This window comes from Accipiter gentilis, chromosome 30, assembly GCF_929443795.1.
Source record: "Accipiter gentilis chromosome 30, bAccGen1.1, whole genome shotgun sequence".
Taxonomy (NCBI): domain Eukaryota; kingdom Metazoa; phylum Chordata; class Aves; order Accipitriformes; family Accipitridae; genus Astur; species Astur gentilis.
In genome coordinates this window covers 14,544,880-14,564,535 of record NC_064909.1, presented here as the reverse complement: position 1 = coordinate 14,564,535, position 19,656 = coordinate 14,544,880, and the positions used below count along the sequence as shown (strand labels likewise).

Below are 19,656 nucleotides of genomic sequence, written 5' to 3'. Positions count from 1 at the left end.
TTGTTTACAGCCAGGAACAAAGGTATTAAGAGTCACATGAGGTGGGGATTTGTGTTTTTTTTCACCTCTTGCAAACAGAGGGCTCCCTTTCTTTGGCTCCCTCTTTTTAAATTTGAAAGTCAACCTATGCAAATATCTAGCAGTAAAACATGAAAATAATGGCAGTGATATAAGTGACCGTATAGCTTACTGAAAGGCAAGAGCATATAACATTAATATATTGTCATTCACCCTGGTGGCTCTGCCAGCCCCATTTGTGTTCTATGTTGTGACCAGCCATTCACCGGTTTGATCACCGAACAATGCTTTTGTCTCTGGATATAATGCTGTCCTGTAATGATATCTTGCTTTCTCCTGACAGAGTTCAGTGTGCCTGGTTTCCTGGGGCAGCTGTCTGGGAAAGACGGCATATATGTGATAAAAGTAACTAAGAGAATGATTTATAAAATGCTTGCTGAACAATAACAGAAAACCTAATGAAAGCACCCAGGGTGCTCCTAAATTGTTTAGGGGAAAAAATACTCTGAATGACTCCTCAGAATGGTGGCATGGATTTCATATTTAACTTAAGCGTTGTACACACTGCTCTTGAAAATACCATAGAAAATGCTGCTTTTTGCAAAGAATTGTTAAATGCAAGCCCATCTTGAAGAGCACTCAGCTGTTTGGATGGTTGAGTTCCCATGCCTTTCAGAATGTGCTCTACAGGGGAAGAAGGCTGCTCTGGGGCTCTTGGTCTTGCTACTCTTCCTCTGTCAGAAGCCCCATCTCGCTCTCCTTTCAAGGTAGCTGAGTTCTAGCACCCACCCCATGTTTAGCATCTTGTTTGTGTCCCTTGGCTTTCAGTAGTGTATCTTGGGGGACTGCTTCAAACTATGGCTTTGTAATGGTTCTGAAGCACCTGCAAAATGGTACTATGGCCTGTCAAAATAGCAAATAAAACTTTATTTCTGTTTTATGGTAAGATCTGGTATGAAGAAGATGCAAATATAAATGTAAGAAATCAGTCAATCAGCGAAGCGATTAGTTTTCACTTGATCTTAGCAGCACAGTTAATACCTATCCTGCTCAGATTAATTTGTCAAGGTAGAATGTTGCCCTCTTGGTTCCAAATGACAGGTGAGTGTTTCATATAAAAGTGGAGCCTAAACTCTCATAACTTTTGGCGGTTTCACTCACAGGTGGCAGTAATAGACCTTGGTCTTATATAGCAATAACACTGTAGTCACTGTCTATATGAAACCAGATATAGGAACATTATATATATATATATATTTACTATATTACTATAAAGGGAATCGCACAAGCTTTAAAAAAAAATAATTATGAGTTTGAGACTGAATAACTACCCATACAGGTAGGTGTCTGCTGCCTGTGGTTTTTGCAGAAGAGTAGCCTTGTGGGTGTCCCATGGGAGAATTTTTCATGTAATATTGTCTCCCTGAAAGGGCATTTAGGAAACCAGGTTTGCTCCAAAGAGAGGCTTTCCATTGCCTCTTTTCTGCCTTCTGAAATCAGATGCAATATTAAAAATAGATTCTGAGGGGGAAAAAAACACTTTATTTTTAGACATGAGCTGTATTATCTATTTTTTGACATTTTCCTGTGTGGGATTGACTCTAAACTAGTGCATACACTGCAGGTGCTGCCTGGCTTTCTCCAGAAGGCAAACTCATGCTTTTGCTCTTCCTTTTTTATTCAAAGTGCACAAGAGTCCCTGTTCTAAATATGAGTGGTGATTTTTTCCGAGGAAGTGTTGAGTTCTAATGTTAGTAAGCAGTGGTAGTCTTGGCTGTTAGTGGGTGCTTGGGAAAGTCTTAGTAGTTCACCTACCTCTGGAACAACCTATCATCTTCAGAACTAGAAGCCATGTGTAATGCCCAGTGATTTAAAGGAAGTCTCTGTAAGTGATATAGTGGTTTCTTTTAGCTCTAAACTATAGACATCTTTGTATAGAAACTGATAGCACACCATTTTACTCTTCTACTCTTGGAGAGGCAGAAGGATCCTCTCCACTGAGATAATGTCTGTTGTATAAATGGGAGCCAGGTCACTGTGAAGGTTTTCCCATGTCTTGAATCATCCTGTGTTGTGATAGCAGTGATCACTACCAGGAAATTGTAAATTTTGAGAGCTTTGGTATGCAGTGATCCCCCATCTTAAGGAGGTTCTCGCAGAACTAATAAAAATACAAAGAGTGATGAAAATGATCAATAATTTATGGAATGCCTTCTGTATAAACAATGCCTAATATATTCCAGCATGACTTACAGTTGATTAAAATGTGACATATGATAGAGATCTGTAAAGTACAAGCAGCATGGAAAAGGTAGAGGGAAAATAACCATTAGCTCTTGCAACTTAAGAGCCAAGTAGTGATTAAATGAAATTGGCAAATGTCATGGAACATGAATGCTAAATCTTTCTAGGCTTCAAAGGGTTTTGAGCAATTTCATGAAAGAAAAATTTACCAAGGGCTGTTAGACATGGATACCACCTCTGTTTCCGTAGGTTCTTGTACTACAGAATGGTTGTACCTGGAGGATTGTATTGGGACAGAATCAGTACATGTTTGCTCTGTTCTATCAGACTTCCCTTGACACTGTGAAGTCAGTATACTGGCCTAAAGCTAATCTGAGCTGCTGTGGCAATTGTTTTTAAGTTTTGAGACTGTTTTTGTCAGTACCTTACCATAAGTTCATGTAAAAAAAACCCAACAAACCAAAACCAAAAATTCCTTGTCTTGACTGCAGGAACAACGTCTGAAATTCCTGAAACAGCAAGATCAGCGCCAGCAACAGCAAGCTGCTGAACAGGAAAAACTGAAGCGATTAAAGGAAATTGCTGAGAATCAGGAAGCCAAACTTAAGAAAGTGAGAGCACTGAAAGGCCATGTGGAGCAAAAAAGACTCAGCAATGGGAAATTAGGTGAGTTGCTGCTTGGGGAAAGTAGCCTGTGATTTTTCATGAAGTGTGGTTCTTGGAGCTCTAAAATTTCTGGTGATTTAAGTGATTCAGAGGTGGCATTTACAGCGTTCCAGGAAATGTTAATCTTAACAATTTCACATCTTGTATTTACCAGGAAAACTCCTGAATTACCTAGAACAAAATATATTTTTCTTACTGTATTTTAAAATATCCCATAAGGGCACCCTGTGTTTTGAGCCTAGCATATCTGCTTTTTAATTACAGTGTAGGTTTTTTCCTTGCTATACCTTTGTGTACCACAGCAACTTTTTCCATCCTTGATGTTAATACCCCACACATTTAGAGTGTTATTTTCTTGGCCTGTAACAAAGCTTGGCCTGATACCCACGTTGCCTTTTACGCAAGAGGTAACTTAATGGCCAAAGCGGCTGAGTATTTTCTTTTTAATTATGGAAATCTGACTAGTATCTGGCTTGCTACTGTGCTAGTTGGGTGCTTGCAATTCAGCATGTTGATGCAACATTAAATATTTATTTCAGCTTCATATCAACTTGCATTCTTCTGCCTACCTTTTCACCCTACCTCTGTATTTATTGGACAGAATTTGTCATTTCCAGCTGGATGCAGATGAAAATATATTGGTTTATTAAGTTAAAATATAAATATATTGTTTTATTCAGAAGCATGATGTTTTACAGATAAAGCAAAAGTGTTTCTGTATGGGGAGAATGCATTTTCTGTTTGGGGGTGTGCACAAAATAAACATCAGCTTAAAGGAGTAGATGAATGGTAGAGTAATACAAGATCTTGGAGCATGCGTATCTGTTTCCCTGCACCCTCCCCAGTAGGTCTGGTTCTTGGTACTTGCTTGAACTCCTACTGATACCCTAAACTTTGTTCTATAGTGCAACAGTTTTGGCAGCGGGAGCAGCTGATTACAGCTGTTTGTAATAGATGCAAAAAGCCCTCTGAGTCTTTGTTTAATATAACAGCTCGAGTGTTTTGTCACTGAGTTCCTACAACCTAAATTCAGAGTTTTAAATATCATAAATATGCTTTGTGGTTGAGTGAGCCTCTTCCTGTGAAATTCAACTTTAAGTGGATTTAGGCTTCTACAGACGAAATTTAGCCTGGTAATGCGGTTTTTGTTTGTCTCCATGCTTCAGAAAGTGAAAAATACTCTCTTGCTCCGCTCATCAGTGCTCTAAGTAGACTGAACTTACATAATCTCGCTGGTGCGTTTGCTTTTACAACCGCTTCGCGGAAGAGCGGCTTTGACGGGGACCGTGAGTTGCGGCAGTCGGCCGCAGCCTGTGTGCAGCCCTGCTCCAGAGGCCGGCAGGGTGCTCTCTGTCCCCTTAACTGCCGCCGTGGGAGCAGCCCACGCTCGGCTGTTTCTCAGGGCAGCTATTGTGCTCTCTCGTCCTCTCCAGTGGAGGAGATTGAACAGATGAACAGCCTGTTCCAGCAGAAGCAGCGCGAGCTGGTGCTGGCCGTGTCAAAGGTAGAGGAACTCACCAGGCAACTGGAGATGCTGAAGAACGGCCGAATTGATGGTTACCATGACAACCAGTCAGCTGTAGCTGAGCTTGACCGCCTGTATAAGGAGCTACAGGTAATGGAAAGCCAGTTCGTGACCCAGAACTCTTAAGGGCTAAAACTTGGTTGGGTTGTTTCTTACTATGTCAGAAAGAAATCCTATTGCTCCTGTTCGTGACAGAGCTGTGTGGCTGCAAGCGTGCTGAGGATGAAGGGTTAGTTGTACTGGGTTCAACGTAAACAGGGGAAGGAGCAGGCAGCGTTTATACCTTTCCTCTCTGCAAAATTTGGAGACTAACCAACACTTTCTCTGGAGAAAATAATCTGAGTTTGCCAGCATGACTTGACTTTTTAGAAGGCTTTTCTCTTTGTAACTGTTTCCTGTCCCCCATCCTGAAAGTTAATTTGTTTTGATTTTTGTTGTTTTCCCCTCCTCCCCGCCCCCCCACCCCTGCTTTGTGAATTTATTCAGTTGAGGAACAAACTGAACCAGGAGCAGAATGCCAAGCTGCAGCAACAGAGGGAGTGTTTGAACAAGCGCAACTCGGAGGTGGCAGTCATGGATAAGCGTGTTAATGAGCTGCGAGAGCGCCTGTGGAAGAAAAAGGCAGCTCTGCAACAGAAAGAGAATGTACCAGTAAGTGTGGGATATTTAATAACAAAAAAATTTAGTTTGTGGCCTGTACAGTCTGAAGTAAAAACTGGCTTGTGGGGAAGGCTGTTCAGATGCTAGACTTGTTTTTATCCATACGTGGTGGAAGTCTTGTATTATTAAAGTACTTTCACGGTACATTGGTGTTAACGTACTCTTTATGGACAAGAACTCCTCTTATGCTGTCATGTTGGTTTTTTGGTTGTTTTTTTTTTTTTTGCTATTACTACCTCATGTTTATCTCTCAAAGATTTTTTAGAAAACCATTTTTAATATTGGAGTATCATTTTCTACTTGTTGTATCCTTTTTGACTTCTATTTCAAGCTCTGATGGATGGATACTGCAGCATAACATTCTTTAAATTTTCTTCTTTTTTTTTTTTCCAAAGGTCTCTTCAGATGGGAATTTACCCCAGCCAGTGGCTTCTGCTCCAAGTCGAGTGGCAGCAGTAGGTCCTTATATCCAGTCCTCTACTATGCCACGTATTGCTTCCAGACCTGAACTTTTGGTGAAACCAGCATTTTCAGATGGGACACAAGCTTTGCAGGTACCTGATGGTCCACTAAAAACACAAACTCTGCCCAACATGAGAGCTGGAAGCAGTTCACAAGCTAAAGCTCCTGCAGGTAATAGCTTATGATTAATATTTCTTCTCTGGAAATGTTTTGTTTTCTTATCTACCATCTCTGTCTTTTTTCTTCTTCTGTGGGTTTTTTTGTTTGTTTTTTTTTTTTTTTTTTTTTTTCTTTTTAACCAAAGTATTGAGAAGTTGGTCTTACTATTTTCCTGTCCCAGTGAATATACTTTATAAGCACTGAGGTTATACAGCTCAATGTGTTGTAAATTAAGTAATCCTCTTAGTGAGCAATCTGGGTTGTTATACAGTGTAGAATGTAGGAGGATTTTTCTGTAAACTAGAGATTTCTTTATTTATTTAAAAATACTTCTAGAAACTATACAACACTGTGTGTTTAAGTTCCTAGAAGCAGTTTTAGGACATACATGGTAACCACCCGGTGCCTGGACTTAAAAAGTAGCAAAGCCAAGTTTTCTGATCATGCATTTTGGAAATGACACATAGAAAAGATTAACCAATGTTACAAGAAGTATTAACCAACATTACAAGAAGTATTATAAAGGAGACAGTTGATTGTAGCACAGAAATAGCGATAAAGTTGCTGACATGTTGATGGTGTAGAAATATGGAGAGACGTAAGTCCAAGGCTTGGCCTCTCCTGGTAGCAGTGTTAATGGAGATTTGCCTGGCTTCTCTCTCAGGCTTTCTTCTACAAGATACTGTTCAGCTACATGAGAGTAGAAGTCTGGAGAAACTGGAGAGTTGCAAATATCTCTTCTGTGCTATTTTGGGAGAAGACTACTTTTCAGCTGAGAGATAAGAGAAATTCTGATCTTCCTAAAAGGAAAAAATAGAGGCTGAGCTTGTAGAATAGCTCTGGGGTGTTTTGTGTTTTGTTGGTTGTTTTTTGTTGTTTTTTTTTTTTTTTTTTTTTTTTTATCTCCCTCCCTCCATCTCCAGTTCTGGCAGGTATTATTAAAGTAGCCACGACACAAAAACAGTCCAAGTGTCTCTTGCTGTAGTGGAGAATGGGGAACTGTTTAATTTTATCTGGTTTGCAGATCCTAAAACTCCTGGAGTGGAATTTTAGCTCTAGTCTGTACAGGATTTTAATTTTTGCTATAGGAATCTGGGGGGGTATGCTATTTGAACTGAAACTTCACTCTTTTTTTTTTTTTTTTTTTTGTAGCATTTGGGCAAAACGACTTGCTTTCCTAGAGAGAGAGTATCTAGTGCTTTGTCAGAATGAAGCTTTTCTCCTGTTGCTTATCATTACTATTTGAATTTAATATGCCTTATTGTACTAGATGATTTAGAATTTAGTAGAGAGAATTTGGTGAAATACTTAAACTAATAGCAAGTTGCAAGCATTTTCATAGTTATTTTTGAAGCAGACTGGTGTTCCTCAGGGGGCAATATTGGGGACTGATGCTGTTTAACATCTTTGTCGGCGATGTGGACAGTGTGATTGACTGCACCCTCAGCAAGTTTGCTGATGACATCAAGCTGTGTGGTGCGGTCAACATGCTGGAGGGAAGGGATGCCATCCAGAGGGACCTTGACAGGCTTGAGAGGTGGGCCTGTGCGAACCTCATGAAGTTCAACAAGGCCAAGTGCAAGGTCCTGCACATGGGTCAGGGCAATCCCAAGCATAAATACAGGCTGGGTGGAGAATGGATTGAGAACAACCCTGAGGAGGACCTGTGGGTGTTAGTTGATGAGAAGCTCAATATGACCCGGCAATGTGCCTTTCCAACCCATTTTCAGAATGCCAACCGTATCATGGGCTGCATAAAAAGAAGCATGACCAGCAGGTCGAGGGAGGTGATTCTTCCCCTCTACTCTGCTCTTGTGAGATCCCACCTGGAATACTATGTTCAGCTCTGGGGCCCCCAAGATAAGAAGGACATGGACCTGTTGGAGCGAGTCCAGAGGAGGGCCATGAAGATGATCAGAGGGCTGGAACACCTCTCCTGTGAAGACAGGCTGAGACAGTTGGGGTTGCTCAACCTGGAGAAGAGAAGGCTCTGGGGAGACCTTATTGCAGCCTTCCAGTACCTAAAGGGGGCCTACAGGAAAGCTGGAGAGGGACTTTTTACAAGGGCATGTTGTGATAGGACAAGGGGTAATGGCCTTAAATGGAAAGAGGGTAGATTTAGATGAGTTATAAGGAAGAAATTTTTTACTATGAGGGTAGGGAGGCACTGGACCTGGTTGCCCGGAGAAGTTGCAGATGCCCCATCCCTGGAAGTGTTTGAGGCCAGGTTGGTGGGGCTTTGAGCAACCTGGTCTAGTGGAAGGTGTCCCTGCCCATGGCAGGGGGGTTGGAACTAGATGACCTTTAAGGTGCCTTCCAACCCAAACCATTCTATGATTCTATGGATGTCTACTCCAATGAATGAAGATCAGCTTTAATGCAGTGCCTGTATGCACACTGAACATACAAGTGATTTTTCTGCTGTTTTGGATATCAGTGGCAGGATCTATTTATGCTTTAAGGCATCGTGTTTTTCTTTGCACAATATATCTTTCTCATTCTTTCTTACCATCCTGTCACTTTTAAGTTACTGTAAATATCCAAGGAAAGTTTCTTTCTAACTGGAAAGAAGGCAGTCTAGAGAAGTTTCTTGTCTGAATGCTGTAAATGCAGACATGTGCAAGGATAAACAGTTTTGCTGCTGCCTTGATAGTTGTTTCTGAGCTTGGTTTGCATTCTCTGTTTAAAACAAATGAGCAAAAATCTAAAGTGATACGATTTATAGCAGTTAACATGTACATACTTGTACACTGTCTAGACCCGACTCTTACAAAAAACCTATCTGTAATAAATAAGTCAATAAAAACATTATTTTAGCTTAATCTGTTCCACTTGTTCTCTTCTAGGTTCTGTGGTCCCCAGTGCAAAACCTTCTCCATCTGCCACTGACTGGAGTAGTTCAAATGCAGACAATCATATTAGTCAAGGATCAGCCTTGACTTCAGGAAAAGGAATTGTGACTAGTGAAGGACAAGGTATGTTCTTACGTGCTTGGCTAATCTTAAAATATGGAGAATCTAGATACTGATACCTGTCTCTTCTAAATGCTTCAGTAAGTATATAGAATTCATTTGAAAGGACAGAAAAAAGTCAAAGAATATTGCCATATAAGCTTTAGTATGGTGTTGCAGGGATTTATTTTTTTTTTTAAAAGAGACTTGTTTCAGGTGGTGAAGTAGATACTGATGCATTCATGCATGCTTCTGTTCAATTTGCAACATACAGCATTTGGCAGGCCTTTGGGTCCTTAGTGCAGGAGTAGGATGGATACAAAAAGCATTCCCTGCATACACTGTCTTGAATATTGCACAGAATAAGACTCCTCATTCCAACAATTGTGTTGTCCCTTTTAAAAGTCTTCCTTTCTCTCTCTAACAACAGCTGAAGGAGAAACTTTTTTACGAGATAAAGAGAAGAAAGTGCGTCCATTCTCAATGTTTGATTCTGTGGACCAGTCTGCTGGGCTGGGCACGCTGAGAAAGAACCAGAGTAGCGAAGATCTCCTGCGAGAAGCACAGGTATGCAGGAAACTCGAACTACTGCATTCCATCTGACTGGGATTACTACACAGCTCTACAAATACTGCTGCCAAGAAGCTCTTTGAAAAGTACCTAGGTCATCGTTTAAAAGACTGCTCCTAAGGAAAAAAAGTCTTTTAGGCTTTTAATGGCAATTGGTAACTCAAAATTGTTCCCTACAGTCACTGTGATGAAAATCTACATTTTGGCTGAATACATGAAAACGGCTGTGTTGCTTGTACTAGCATTTAGCATATAATTTTTTCCCCTGAGATTATATGTGCAGAGGCATTTGTATGGGGTGTTTTTAAGTCATTTACACACTTGTTTCACTGTTTAATGCAGCAGTGTCCTTCACATGTTTGATTGCAGCAAGACTTCCCACCTAAATCGTGGCACAAGGGCACGATTTGATCAGGTATGGCTGGAGTAACACTGAAGAACTGGGGATGGCAAGTGCTCTGTTGGGAAACAAGCTTCTTGCCTACAGATGCTACTAAGTGCCTGCACTATCTCTAGAGAAATTACTGTGCCCTGCCATTGTTTGATGTTTTAAACAGAGCTGCTACAGAAAGAATTAAAGAGAATGGGTTCAAAGTGTAAACAACTATGATGGTAAAATGTTTACGAAGTCTCTTCATGTTTGCACTGATATTGTAAACAGTATTGCAGCAATAGCAGAAGTGCTAGATACTGTGTCATTCTTTGAGGATCTTTGGTCCTTCACAGCAGAACACTTTTTGCTGTTTAATTTTAATTAACCTTTTTTTCTTTTTGTCTTTCAGACAGCCAATAAAAATGTAACAAAGGTACCACCACCTGTCCCCACTAAACCAAAACAGATAAATTTGCCTTACTTTGGTCAAGCCAGTCATCTGCAACCTTCTGATACTAAGCTGGATGGAAACCTGCAGAAGCTGCCTTTGGCTATTGTAACTATGGGGAACAAACAAAAACCGGTGGTACAGCAGCCATCCCATCCTTCTCAGCAGATACAGCAAAGAATTTCTGTACTGCCTGCAGGTTCTTCCTCTAGCCAGGACCAAATTCTTCCCTCCTCCAAACAGGAGAGTCCTCCAGCAGCAGCCGTAAGACCTTTTACCCCTCAGCCGTCCAAAGAGACCTCACTCCCACCATTTCGGAAGCCCCAAACTGTGGCTGCAAGTTCAATTTATAGCATGTACACGCAACAGCAGACTCCTGGGAAGAACTTCCAGCAGGCGGTGCAGAGTGCTTTGACGAGGGCGCAGACCAGAGGACCACACTTCCCAAGCGGTAAGCATGTGGCTCTCTACCTCCCTTCTGTCTTCATAAACCTCAGATGTATTTTCCACCTGGTCTGTGGGTATAAAGCTGTTCCTCAGGGGAATTAAGCAGGTTAGTGCAGCTGTAAGAATCTTGGGTGGATCTTACATGCTGTGTATCAGCGTTAACAGAAAGTGCAAAATATCTGTCTTGCGTTTGCAAGATAACTAACGGTAAACCTGGTTACCAGATTAATTCTGTTCAGTTGATTGTGTTACTCTGCTTCTTTGCCCTACATAGGTGAATCAGGTTACATGTTCTTTTTAGGTTTGTTGATCAAATATTCTGATCAAATATTCACACTTTTTTTTCCCCACCCCTCTCTGAACTGCTCTGCAGTGTATGGCAAGCCTGTGATGGCAGGAGCTGGTGTACAGAATCAGCTGCCGCAGACGGAGAATGTCTACTCAAACCTCCAAGGCAAGCCAGGCAGTCCGGAGCCTGAGATGGAAACAACAGCCTCTGCTCATGAGAATCACGAAACAGAGCGAATACCCCGTCCCCTTAGCCCAACCAAATTGCTGCCTTTCTTATCCAATCCGTATCGTAACCAGAGTGATGCTGATTTGGAAGCACTACGGAAAAAGCTGTCCAATGCACCCAGACCACTGAAGAAACGTAGCTCCATTACTGAGCCAGAAGGACCCAATGGCCCCAATATTCAGAAGCTGTTGTATCAGAGGACCACTCTGGCTGCAATGGAGACTATCTCGGCTCCATCACATCCCTCCAAACAGACAGCATCAGCTGCCAGTCCTGAAAGCCCAGCAGAAATCCCAAATCCTTATCTAAGTGCAGAATCAGAAAAAGAAACAGCTGCTTCTGTGCCAGAACCAGCCATTGCTGAGGAAGCAGAAAACACACCAGCAGATCAGAGTGAAGCTGCTGTTCCCTCCGTAGCTTTGGACACTGTACCTGAGGGAGTATCAGATGGCGATGAACTCACGCAGCCGAAAGTGGAAGAGCCAAGCCTAGAAGCTCCACTGCCACTGGAAGTATACATGGAAGAATATCCTCCATACCCACCACCTCCCTATCCATCAGGGGAACCAGAGAGTTTGGGAGAGGACTCATTCAATATGAGGCCTCCTGAAGTTACTGGACAGTTTTCCTTGCCTCCTGTAAGTATTAGCCTACAACTTGGAAGCCCTGTCAATAAGTCATCTCAAGGTCTGCCATAAATCCTGTGCATTGTATTGTAGAACTTAAGCAGATGTGGGAGAACAGTCGCACAAATAGTCTAGAAGTCCCTCTGGGTATCTGTTCTATTTGTGTGATGCCCTTATCTCCAGAGTTAATGACAGTCATGAAAAGTCTCTGTTGTCTCTAGAATAAATGACATGATGAAAAGTTTCAAATGGAATTTGATACACAAATAGTAAAATTCTTCTGGGCTGTAAAGAACACTCCTTGTAGAAGTCTGCTTACTACATCCAAACTATACTTGTCTTTTCAGAGAAAATAAAGTTAATTTTTTTTTTTTGGAGGCACAGATACAGATTTCACAAGCATTTCCTACTATTCCGATCTGAGTTGGAAACTAATTATCTTAATCCTGGATTGCATTTGTTTATCTGAAAGTGCCTTGCTTGAAAAATATGGAGAAACAGGCTTTTTTAGTTTCTGCTTTAAAAACTCATTGGTAGACATCAACTGCTTGCATTTCTTCTACTGAAGTGTTTTCTGACTTTTTCTTTGGAACCTGATTTAACATCAGTCAGTTCTCTAGTTGTATCAAAGTGGAGTCTCTTTGGGCTAAGGGTAGGCAGCATTTTACCATCTTGTTTGTTTTGGAAGTTTGTATCTGCATGTGGTATGGTGTTATCTCACTGTTGTAGAACAGACATGCTTACTGCTTTCAGTTCTTCAAAGAGTTTCTTTTAAAACCTATTATGAATAGAATTCTAATAACTTTATACATGAAAGTGTTTTTTTCCTCCATCACTTCAGTGCAGAGGAGTTAAAAGCTTTAAATGTGCTTTTTAACCTTGTAATTTCTGCATGGAATAGTCATTGCATATTTTCATGCTTTAAAGACTTTGTCCTTTCTCCTTTTTAAAGGGAAACTTGAGTGGTAGGATTTCCTAAATTGTAAGAACTCGTTTCTGGTTGGTTTTGTAATAATTCTGCAATGATGAGAAGAAACCGGCCCAGCTTCTTGATTTCATATTTAAATACTTGGGTTGTGCTGACAGGCTTTTTCTTTAGAAAGCCTGTACTTTTGATATTATGTATAAATCAACAGGCAAAAGAGTATTTTCTGGGAATTTCTTCGTATATATCTTATCTTCACATGTTTGCTTTTGCAAAACATGAGTCATTTCTATTCATCTTTGCTTGGACATCTGTCAGAAATTTACATACCCTTATGAATAGTGTTTATTGCTGCTGCACAGCCAGCTGGGGAGGGTGCTGAGCGAATATATTGTCTAAAGGAAAGAGTACAAACTCAGCTATAGAAATACTTGGTTTCCAGTATCACTGGGAGTATCTAAAGTGTTTCTACGCTTGGTTCTATATTCTTTCCAAAATAATTTTCCGTAACAGTTTATGTTCCTGCTAACCTCTGTTAAACTCGGGAAAATGTTAGGATCTTAACATCGGTGCTTAAAAAGTAGTGTACTTCATGGAGCGTACTATTTGGTTTGTGTAACAGCTTTGAGAGCTAATGTTAAAATGGTCTGCATAAAAAAAAAAAAAAAAAAAAAAAAAAAATTGCTTTTTTTCCTGGTTTTCAAGGATTTGGGAGTTTTATTAATGTGTTTGATCAAGGTGAATTCTGTATTTGAGTTGATAGTGACCTTGTCTAGAGGTAAAGGCAGAGATATTCCATAACATGCCTAAACTACTATATTTGTGGTGTGTTGGGGAATTAGTAGAAAATAGTTTAAATTTCATATTAAACACTGCCTTAATTGGCCATTTCTGCTGTCATTGCCAAATAAGCAATCCTGTATTCTTGTTCCTCCCAGAAAAAAATGCCTGTAACTTGTGTTACCTTTTCACAGGGGAAGAGGACGAACTTGCGTAAAACTGGCTCCGAGAGAATTGGGCACGGAATGAGAGTGAAATTCAATCCCCTCGCACTGCTTCTGGATTCATCTTTAGAGGGGGAGTTTGACCTCGTGCAGAGAATAATTTATGAGGTACCAATGCTAACTTCTAAGAGAACTAATAGCAATCCTGGTTCAAACTGGGAAGTTGCAGCTTTTCTTGACTGGGGAAGCTAAAATAATAGTGCACAACCTAGATCTGCCCTGGAGGAGATAAGTCCTAGCAGGACGTGGCCACTTGGAGGCTGGTTTTAAAAGTGTGTGAAATCCACACTGGGTATTTGGCATCAAGAGTATAAATTTGCAGGACACCTTTTTCCTCATTTCTTACGTAGTGTTTCACCCCCTATCTGGCATGTGGGGGATGTGAATTTTACTTACAGTTAAATAGGCAAATACCAGAAATTTGTTTTAAATGCTTTTACTAAGTTGTCAAGATACTATTTCCCTGAACAACTTTAGGTTCTTACTATTAAAAGGAGGCTGCAAGCTTACATGTGAGTCTTCTTGTGAGATTAGTTACTGCTGTAGTTCTCTCCCTGTTGTTCATGTCCTTCATAGAAATATGGCTCAAAATCATATTTCAGAATAAGACAGCTCATTTTTATATGTGAAGAGATGTTTATGGTACAGAGTTTCACAAGAATGTGAATGTCTCCTTTTCTGGCTGAACAGGTTGAAGATCCTAGCATGCCCAACGATGAAGGGATTACTGCACTGCACAACGCTGTGTGTGCTGGACACACGGAAATTGTGAAGTTCTTGGTGCAATTTGGCGTGAACGTGAATGCTGCAGATAGTGATGGATGGTAAGGCTTTCTTTAAGTGGTACCTTACAGATGCTCTCCACAGCAGAGCTGCAGCTTCAGGGCTGCAGGTCCCTCAGAAGGTCCCTCAGTTTGCTCCTGTAGAGCTGGCAATGGCTCTTCCACAGTAGAACAGCAGCAGTCGTCTTTGGGGCACCATATGAGAATGTGCCGAGGAGAAAACAGGCAAATTATATTAATGTTCCCTATGTGAAAAGAAGTGTGTGTCTAAGGCCTAGTAGGTTGCATACAGTTGTCAGGAAGTTGTGCTCTCTCTTTGAGATACTGAAGACAGCTTATGTGTAACAAGCTGTTTGCTGAAATTCCCGATGCCCTCTCTGTGAGACAGCCTGTAGCTTACATGTGCTCTGGACAGTATCTAGCCCTGCAAACTCTTCTCAGTTCTATGTCTAATACTGGGACAACTTAACAAAACAAAGCAGAAAACCTCAACCTACAAACTAGGCTTGCAACTGATAATGGGTTACAGATTCTTCTTAAGGTAGCTAGGGAGCTTTTTTACAAAAGGCTAGGAGAAGGGGGCAGTGATTTTACTATTATATCTGCCTGTTAACAAAAGTGTCTAAGGCCCAAGACTGAATAAAGATGCTTCTTGTCCCTCGGCCTCAGTAGTCATCCCAATTACCTGTACTTGTCACCAACTCAGATCTTGAAGTAATTATCTAGATTGTAAGAGGCATGACGTCAGAAGGATATCTGAGTGTTTTTTTAATTTTTTTTTTTATTCTTATTGCCTTAATGAATGTTCTTAAAATGTTAATGGATTATAAAAAGGCAGTGTGACTAGAGATCCATATGGAAGCCCATCTTTAGGGCTCAAGCAGCTCTTGGCAATTCCTGTTATCTGTGAAAAGCAATTGCTCTTGACATTCTAGGTTAAGTGTTTCTGGTGGGAAGCCTTCAGCAATGCAGTAGATTGCTGGAGGTCATGCACAAAAGTGGTTTGCCCCTAGGAGTCTGTAAGGACTGCTATGAGCAATAAAAATAATGTGTCATCTTCTTGGCTTGCAGGACCCCATTACACTGTGCAGCATCTTGTAATAATGTGCAGGTGTGCAAGTTCTTGGTGGAGTCAGGTGCAGCTGTATTTGCAATGACCTACAGTGACATGCAGACGGCTGCAGACAAATGCGAGGAAATGGAAGAAGGCTACACACAGTGCTCCCAGTTCCTATATGGTAGGTGATGATAACTGAGTTCTGGAATGTGCTAGGGACTCACCTGCCACTTCTTGGTACGCTTCTGGGTGAGAAGTGGTGAGCTGCATACTTAGGTTGGTGTCCCCATGCCTTGAGATTCTCTTGGAAAGAGAGAGGTTTTAGCCAGCTTCTTGTCACAAAATGAGGTCCGTTGAGACTAACCTTGTAATATTGAACTTCTCTAGAAGATCTGAGTAACAAAATGTTCCTCTACATTAAAAACCTTGAAATGAGTTAAAAGGGTGCATCAACAAATATACCAGTGTGAGGTGATGATTAGGTGAATCTTACCACGTGAGTACTTTTTTTACATTAAAACCAAAAGTGGTCTGGGTATCTCAGTAGGAAGTTCATATCTTATCTGGTGTCTTTTAAATGAGGAATGTTTACTAATGTGCGCTTTAGAACCAAGAAAGGTATTGCCAAGTTTCTGCCTAAATGAAGGTTAGTAAGCACTGAATTTGACTTTATCTTTCTGGCCTTTTTTCTTCTCTTGCATTTAAAAAGAAATCCCATATTAAATTTAGATTTTATTCAAATAGTAAGACTACAGGGAAACTGTCTTTTAACGGAGAGGATTAATTCCCCCTAGGGTGTGATGAGTATTAGTCACTGAGGTTTTAAATTACCTTCCTGTATGTAGTTCTTGTCCCCTAGGCACCTACCACCAGCTGGAGTGTCATCTATCTGTAAGAGGTTAGAGTAATAGCAATGTAAAAAGCTGTAATACAGCCTTTCTGGTTTTGTGGAACATGCAAGAACTGAGCTTCTATAAGCTGCTCAGCCAGTGTATTTCAAAATAGTGTGCCCAGCTATCCTCACTAAGTTGGAAAACTGTATCTCTTGGTGCCAAATATATGGTTTTCCCTATGAAGGGAGCGAGCCTATTTAACTAGCATCAAAACCTGTGGGCTAAGCAAAATTCTGTTTAGTTTTGTATCCAGACTCCAATGGTGGTCATCAACAGAAAATGCCCAAGGAAGATTGTAGGACTAGATTAAAAATAATACTTGTTCAATATTTCTTACTGGTTTTAACTCTAATATGAGTTAAGAGGTAGTATCTTTGTGTTGAATAGGTCTTGAGACATTTCTTTTGGGAATTTGTCTTAATACTTAAAATTCAGGTAAATAGCCCGCAAGATCCTGGGAAGGAGATCCATGGCTTTATTATATAAAGCATTAAGAAATACATTCTTTTTGTTTGTGGGGTTTTTTGGACCCACCATCTTTCTTGTGATCTCACTTTATACTCTGTTTTTTCTTGGGTTTGGGATTTTTTTGTGTGTGTTATGAGATACTTTTTCAATGGGTCCTGAAAGGACTGTAAGGCTTTGGCTTATTGCCAGCTTTTCAAAATTGAAACCACTGAAACTAAGGTATCTCTTGATACATTGGCTGTTGAGCTATCAAATCTCCATATTGTTCCAGTTGGAATTAATCCTATTGCTAAGACTTTCTGATTGCCTATAGTTACAGTAAGAAATTCATTCACTGGCTAAATCTGTCTCTTGCTGTAAAAGAAGTCTGGGGATGTGTATCTGTTTCCAGAACAGATACCGCATTAAAACCTGGCCCTCTAAACTTGTCTGTAAGGTGAGAAACCTTGGTGTAATTCATTGATTCACGTAATCCCTTTTTGTTGTAAATGATGCACAATACTGAATAACGCCAACAAGTACAGGCAGGTTTAAATAAAACCGCTAGTCCTTTAGCATTGATTAAATTACAAGTCTGATGCTGCTTAATTATGTCATTTTTCACTTTCTAAGGCTTAATGCTTGTGTCTGTAACAGCTGGTTTGCGCTGCTACCCCCCTGTGACTGTTAACACTTTTTTAGAAGACCAGATCCATTGTATGAATCTTCTCTTTGTCTGCTTTGATGTTCAGTGCTCAGTCTTACCTTCCACATGGGTGCAGTGGAAGTAATTTAATTTTGCATGATGAGCTGGCATGCAGAAAGAACGAACTTGATTTGAGCAGATGCTTCCTTTAGCAGACATAGGTAAGAATTCTATACAATAGGTTGTAATAGGTAGGAGATGGAAAGGGAAATGACAAGTTTTGTAATACGATGTGCTCTTTGCTCCTGACAGTACCAAAACCAAACAAAAAACCCAGTAGGATTCAGTATTTTAAAATGGAAAAATTACTTAAGAGAAAGTTTCTATAACAGTTAAGATACTTTTTCTGCTTGCTTGTTTGCTGCTTAGAAGCTGAGGAATGTGTACAGAAAGAATAGTATTTCACCTTTGGCTACAGCTCTAAAATGAGCAAATTCTTAATAACATCTGCAAGGCATATGCATGTACTCCAGAACATCTTGGTCCAGAAGCAATTGAACAGAATCATGTTTCTGAAGTCAGTGTTTAAAAAATAATTAAAATGGGGCAGAAATTAAGAACTGCTGGGATAAAGATGTTTTGAGTTAACCACAAGCAGCTGGTGTGTGGCAGACAAATCTTTCAGGTATAGGTCTGAGATGCAACTTGTTTTTAAAGTTCTGAACTAAAGTGACATGGGTGGCAAATGACACCTCAAGCATCAAAATGACAATGGTTGTCAACATAAGCAGGTATTGCTATCTCCCTTTGACAGAAACGAGATTACCAATGAATTAAGAGTACAAACAAGTGTTTCTTGCTCATCACTTAGGAAGTGTGAACACTAGCACAAAAATACAACCTTTTATCCATCTGTGCTCCTCTCCGTGTTTCCCTTGTATTTTTTGAACACGTGTAAGGAAGGAATCTGTCTGCTGTGTGCAGGGGCTAACTTCACGATGCTACCTGTTCCAGGACTGACTTTGAGTAGGCTGATGACAGCAAGGTGCTAAGTGTGATAAGAACTGAGGTTGTTTTTTGGTTTGGTTAGCTTTTCAGTTGTGTGGGTTGGTGTTTTTCGGTGTGGTGTTTTGGGGGTTTTTTTGTGTTGTTTTTTTTTTTTTTTAACTTGTAACTTTTTTATTGAACTGCTCTGTTCTTAATGTTGCAGGAGTCCAGGAGAAAATGGGGATAATGAACAAAGGAGTGATTTATGGACTCTGGGATTATGAGGCGCAAAATGATGATGAGCTCTCAATGAAAGAGGGAGACTGCATGACAATCCTGCGCCGGGAAGATGAAGATGAAATTGAGTGGTGGTGGGCACGGCTGAATGACAAGGAAGGCTATGTTCCCCGCAACCTCCTAGGGGTGAGTCCTTGATATTTCCAGAGTGAAAAAAAAAAAACACCTCACTATGTGGAGTATACACAGCATTATTCTTATGCATCTAGGTTAAGTGCAATTTCAAAAGTTAAGAGGAAGTATGTTTAGATACCTAACAGATTTATCTGAAAATGACGTGTGCATAAGGTTTTGTTGAGCATGTGAACAGAACAGGGTTTCCCCTCTTTTAAAAAGGGATATACTGGCACAAAGGGCCCCAAGAACTGAAACTTCTATGAAGAATTAGTCACGAGTCTTCCCCTGTCTGGGTGTACACAGTGCACCCTGTGATCCAAGATGGTTTCAGAGTTTTAAGAAAAATATTGCACGATTCTATAGTTATCTTTTTGCTAGTGGTGAAAAGGACATCATGTTGCCAAATAAAGGCAGATCTTTTTCTTCTATGCTCTTTAAGTAATATATAACCATATGTCAAGGCCTTAAATGAATGGCCTCTCCTTTGCTCATCACCTTCTGTACTACCTCTTTTATTAAAAACAACCGTGTACAAATAATAGATACTTTCAATTATGTCCCCATATTTCTCCTTGTGGTTGAGTTGCTAGAAAACCATAGCAGATGGACACGTATAAAAATTCCATTAAGCTTTTTTCTACATATCCAGTTGTCCTGTTGCTGGAGATAAGAGGTTCTGCCAATGCTAAAGATTAACCACTGTGAATTTTAGCTGAGTGATATATGATGCTTGAAAGAGGCTGAACCTCCTTCCTCATGCAGATAATCCTTAAACTGGTTAGATTTTGCAGAGCAACTATATCTAATGCAAAATCAGTTCATTTCTGTATCGCTT

At 40.4% G+C, this 19,656-nt stretch overlaps 1 protein-coding gene across 4 annotated transcripts in view; it reads left to right on the top strand.

The window, feature by feature from the left end:
* The window catches only part of TP53BP2 (tumor protein p53 binding protein 2), a 57,437-nt gene that overhangs the window by 35,215 nt on the left and 2,566 nt on the right, over positions 1-19,656 (top strand). For all 4 annotated transcript variants that reach the window (XM_049833545.1, XM_049833544.1, XM_049833547.1 and 1 more), the window contains exons 6-17: positions 2,754-2,928; positions 4,362-4,543; positions 4,940-5,104; positions 5,509-5,746; positions 8,581-8,709; positions 9,116-9,252; positions 10,038-10,527; positions 10,897-11,678; positions 13,566-13,703; positions 14,286-14,419; positions 15,449-15,615; positions 18,631-18,830. In XM_049833545.1, the coding sequence (XP_049689502.1) occupies positions 2,754-2,928; positions 4,362-4,543; positions 4,940-5,104; positions 5,509-5,746; positions 8,581-8,709; positions 9,116-9,252; positions 10,038-10,527; positions 10,897-11,678; positions 13,566-13,703; positions 14,286-14,419; positions 15,449-15,615; positions 18,631-18,830 (2,937 nt within the window). The remainder of the gene's footprint in view (positions 1-2,753; positions 2,929-4,361; positions 4,544-4,939; positions 5,105-5,508; positions 5,747-8,580; positions 8,710-9,115; positions 9,253-10,037; positions 10,528-10,896; positions 11,679-13,565; positions 13,704-14,285; positions 14,420-15,448; positions 15,616-18,630; positions 18,831-19,656) is intronic.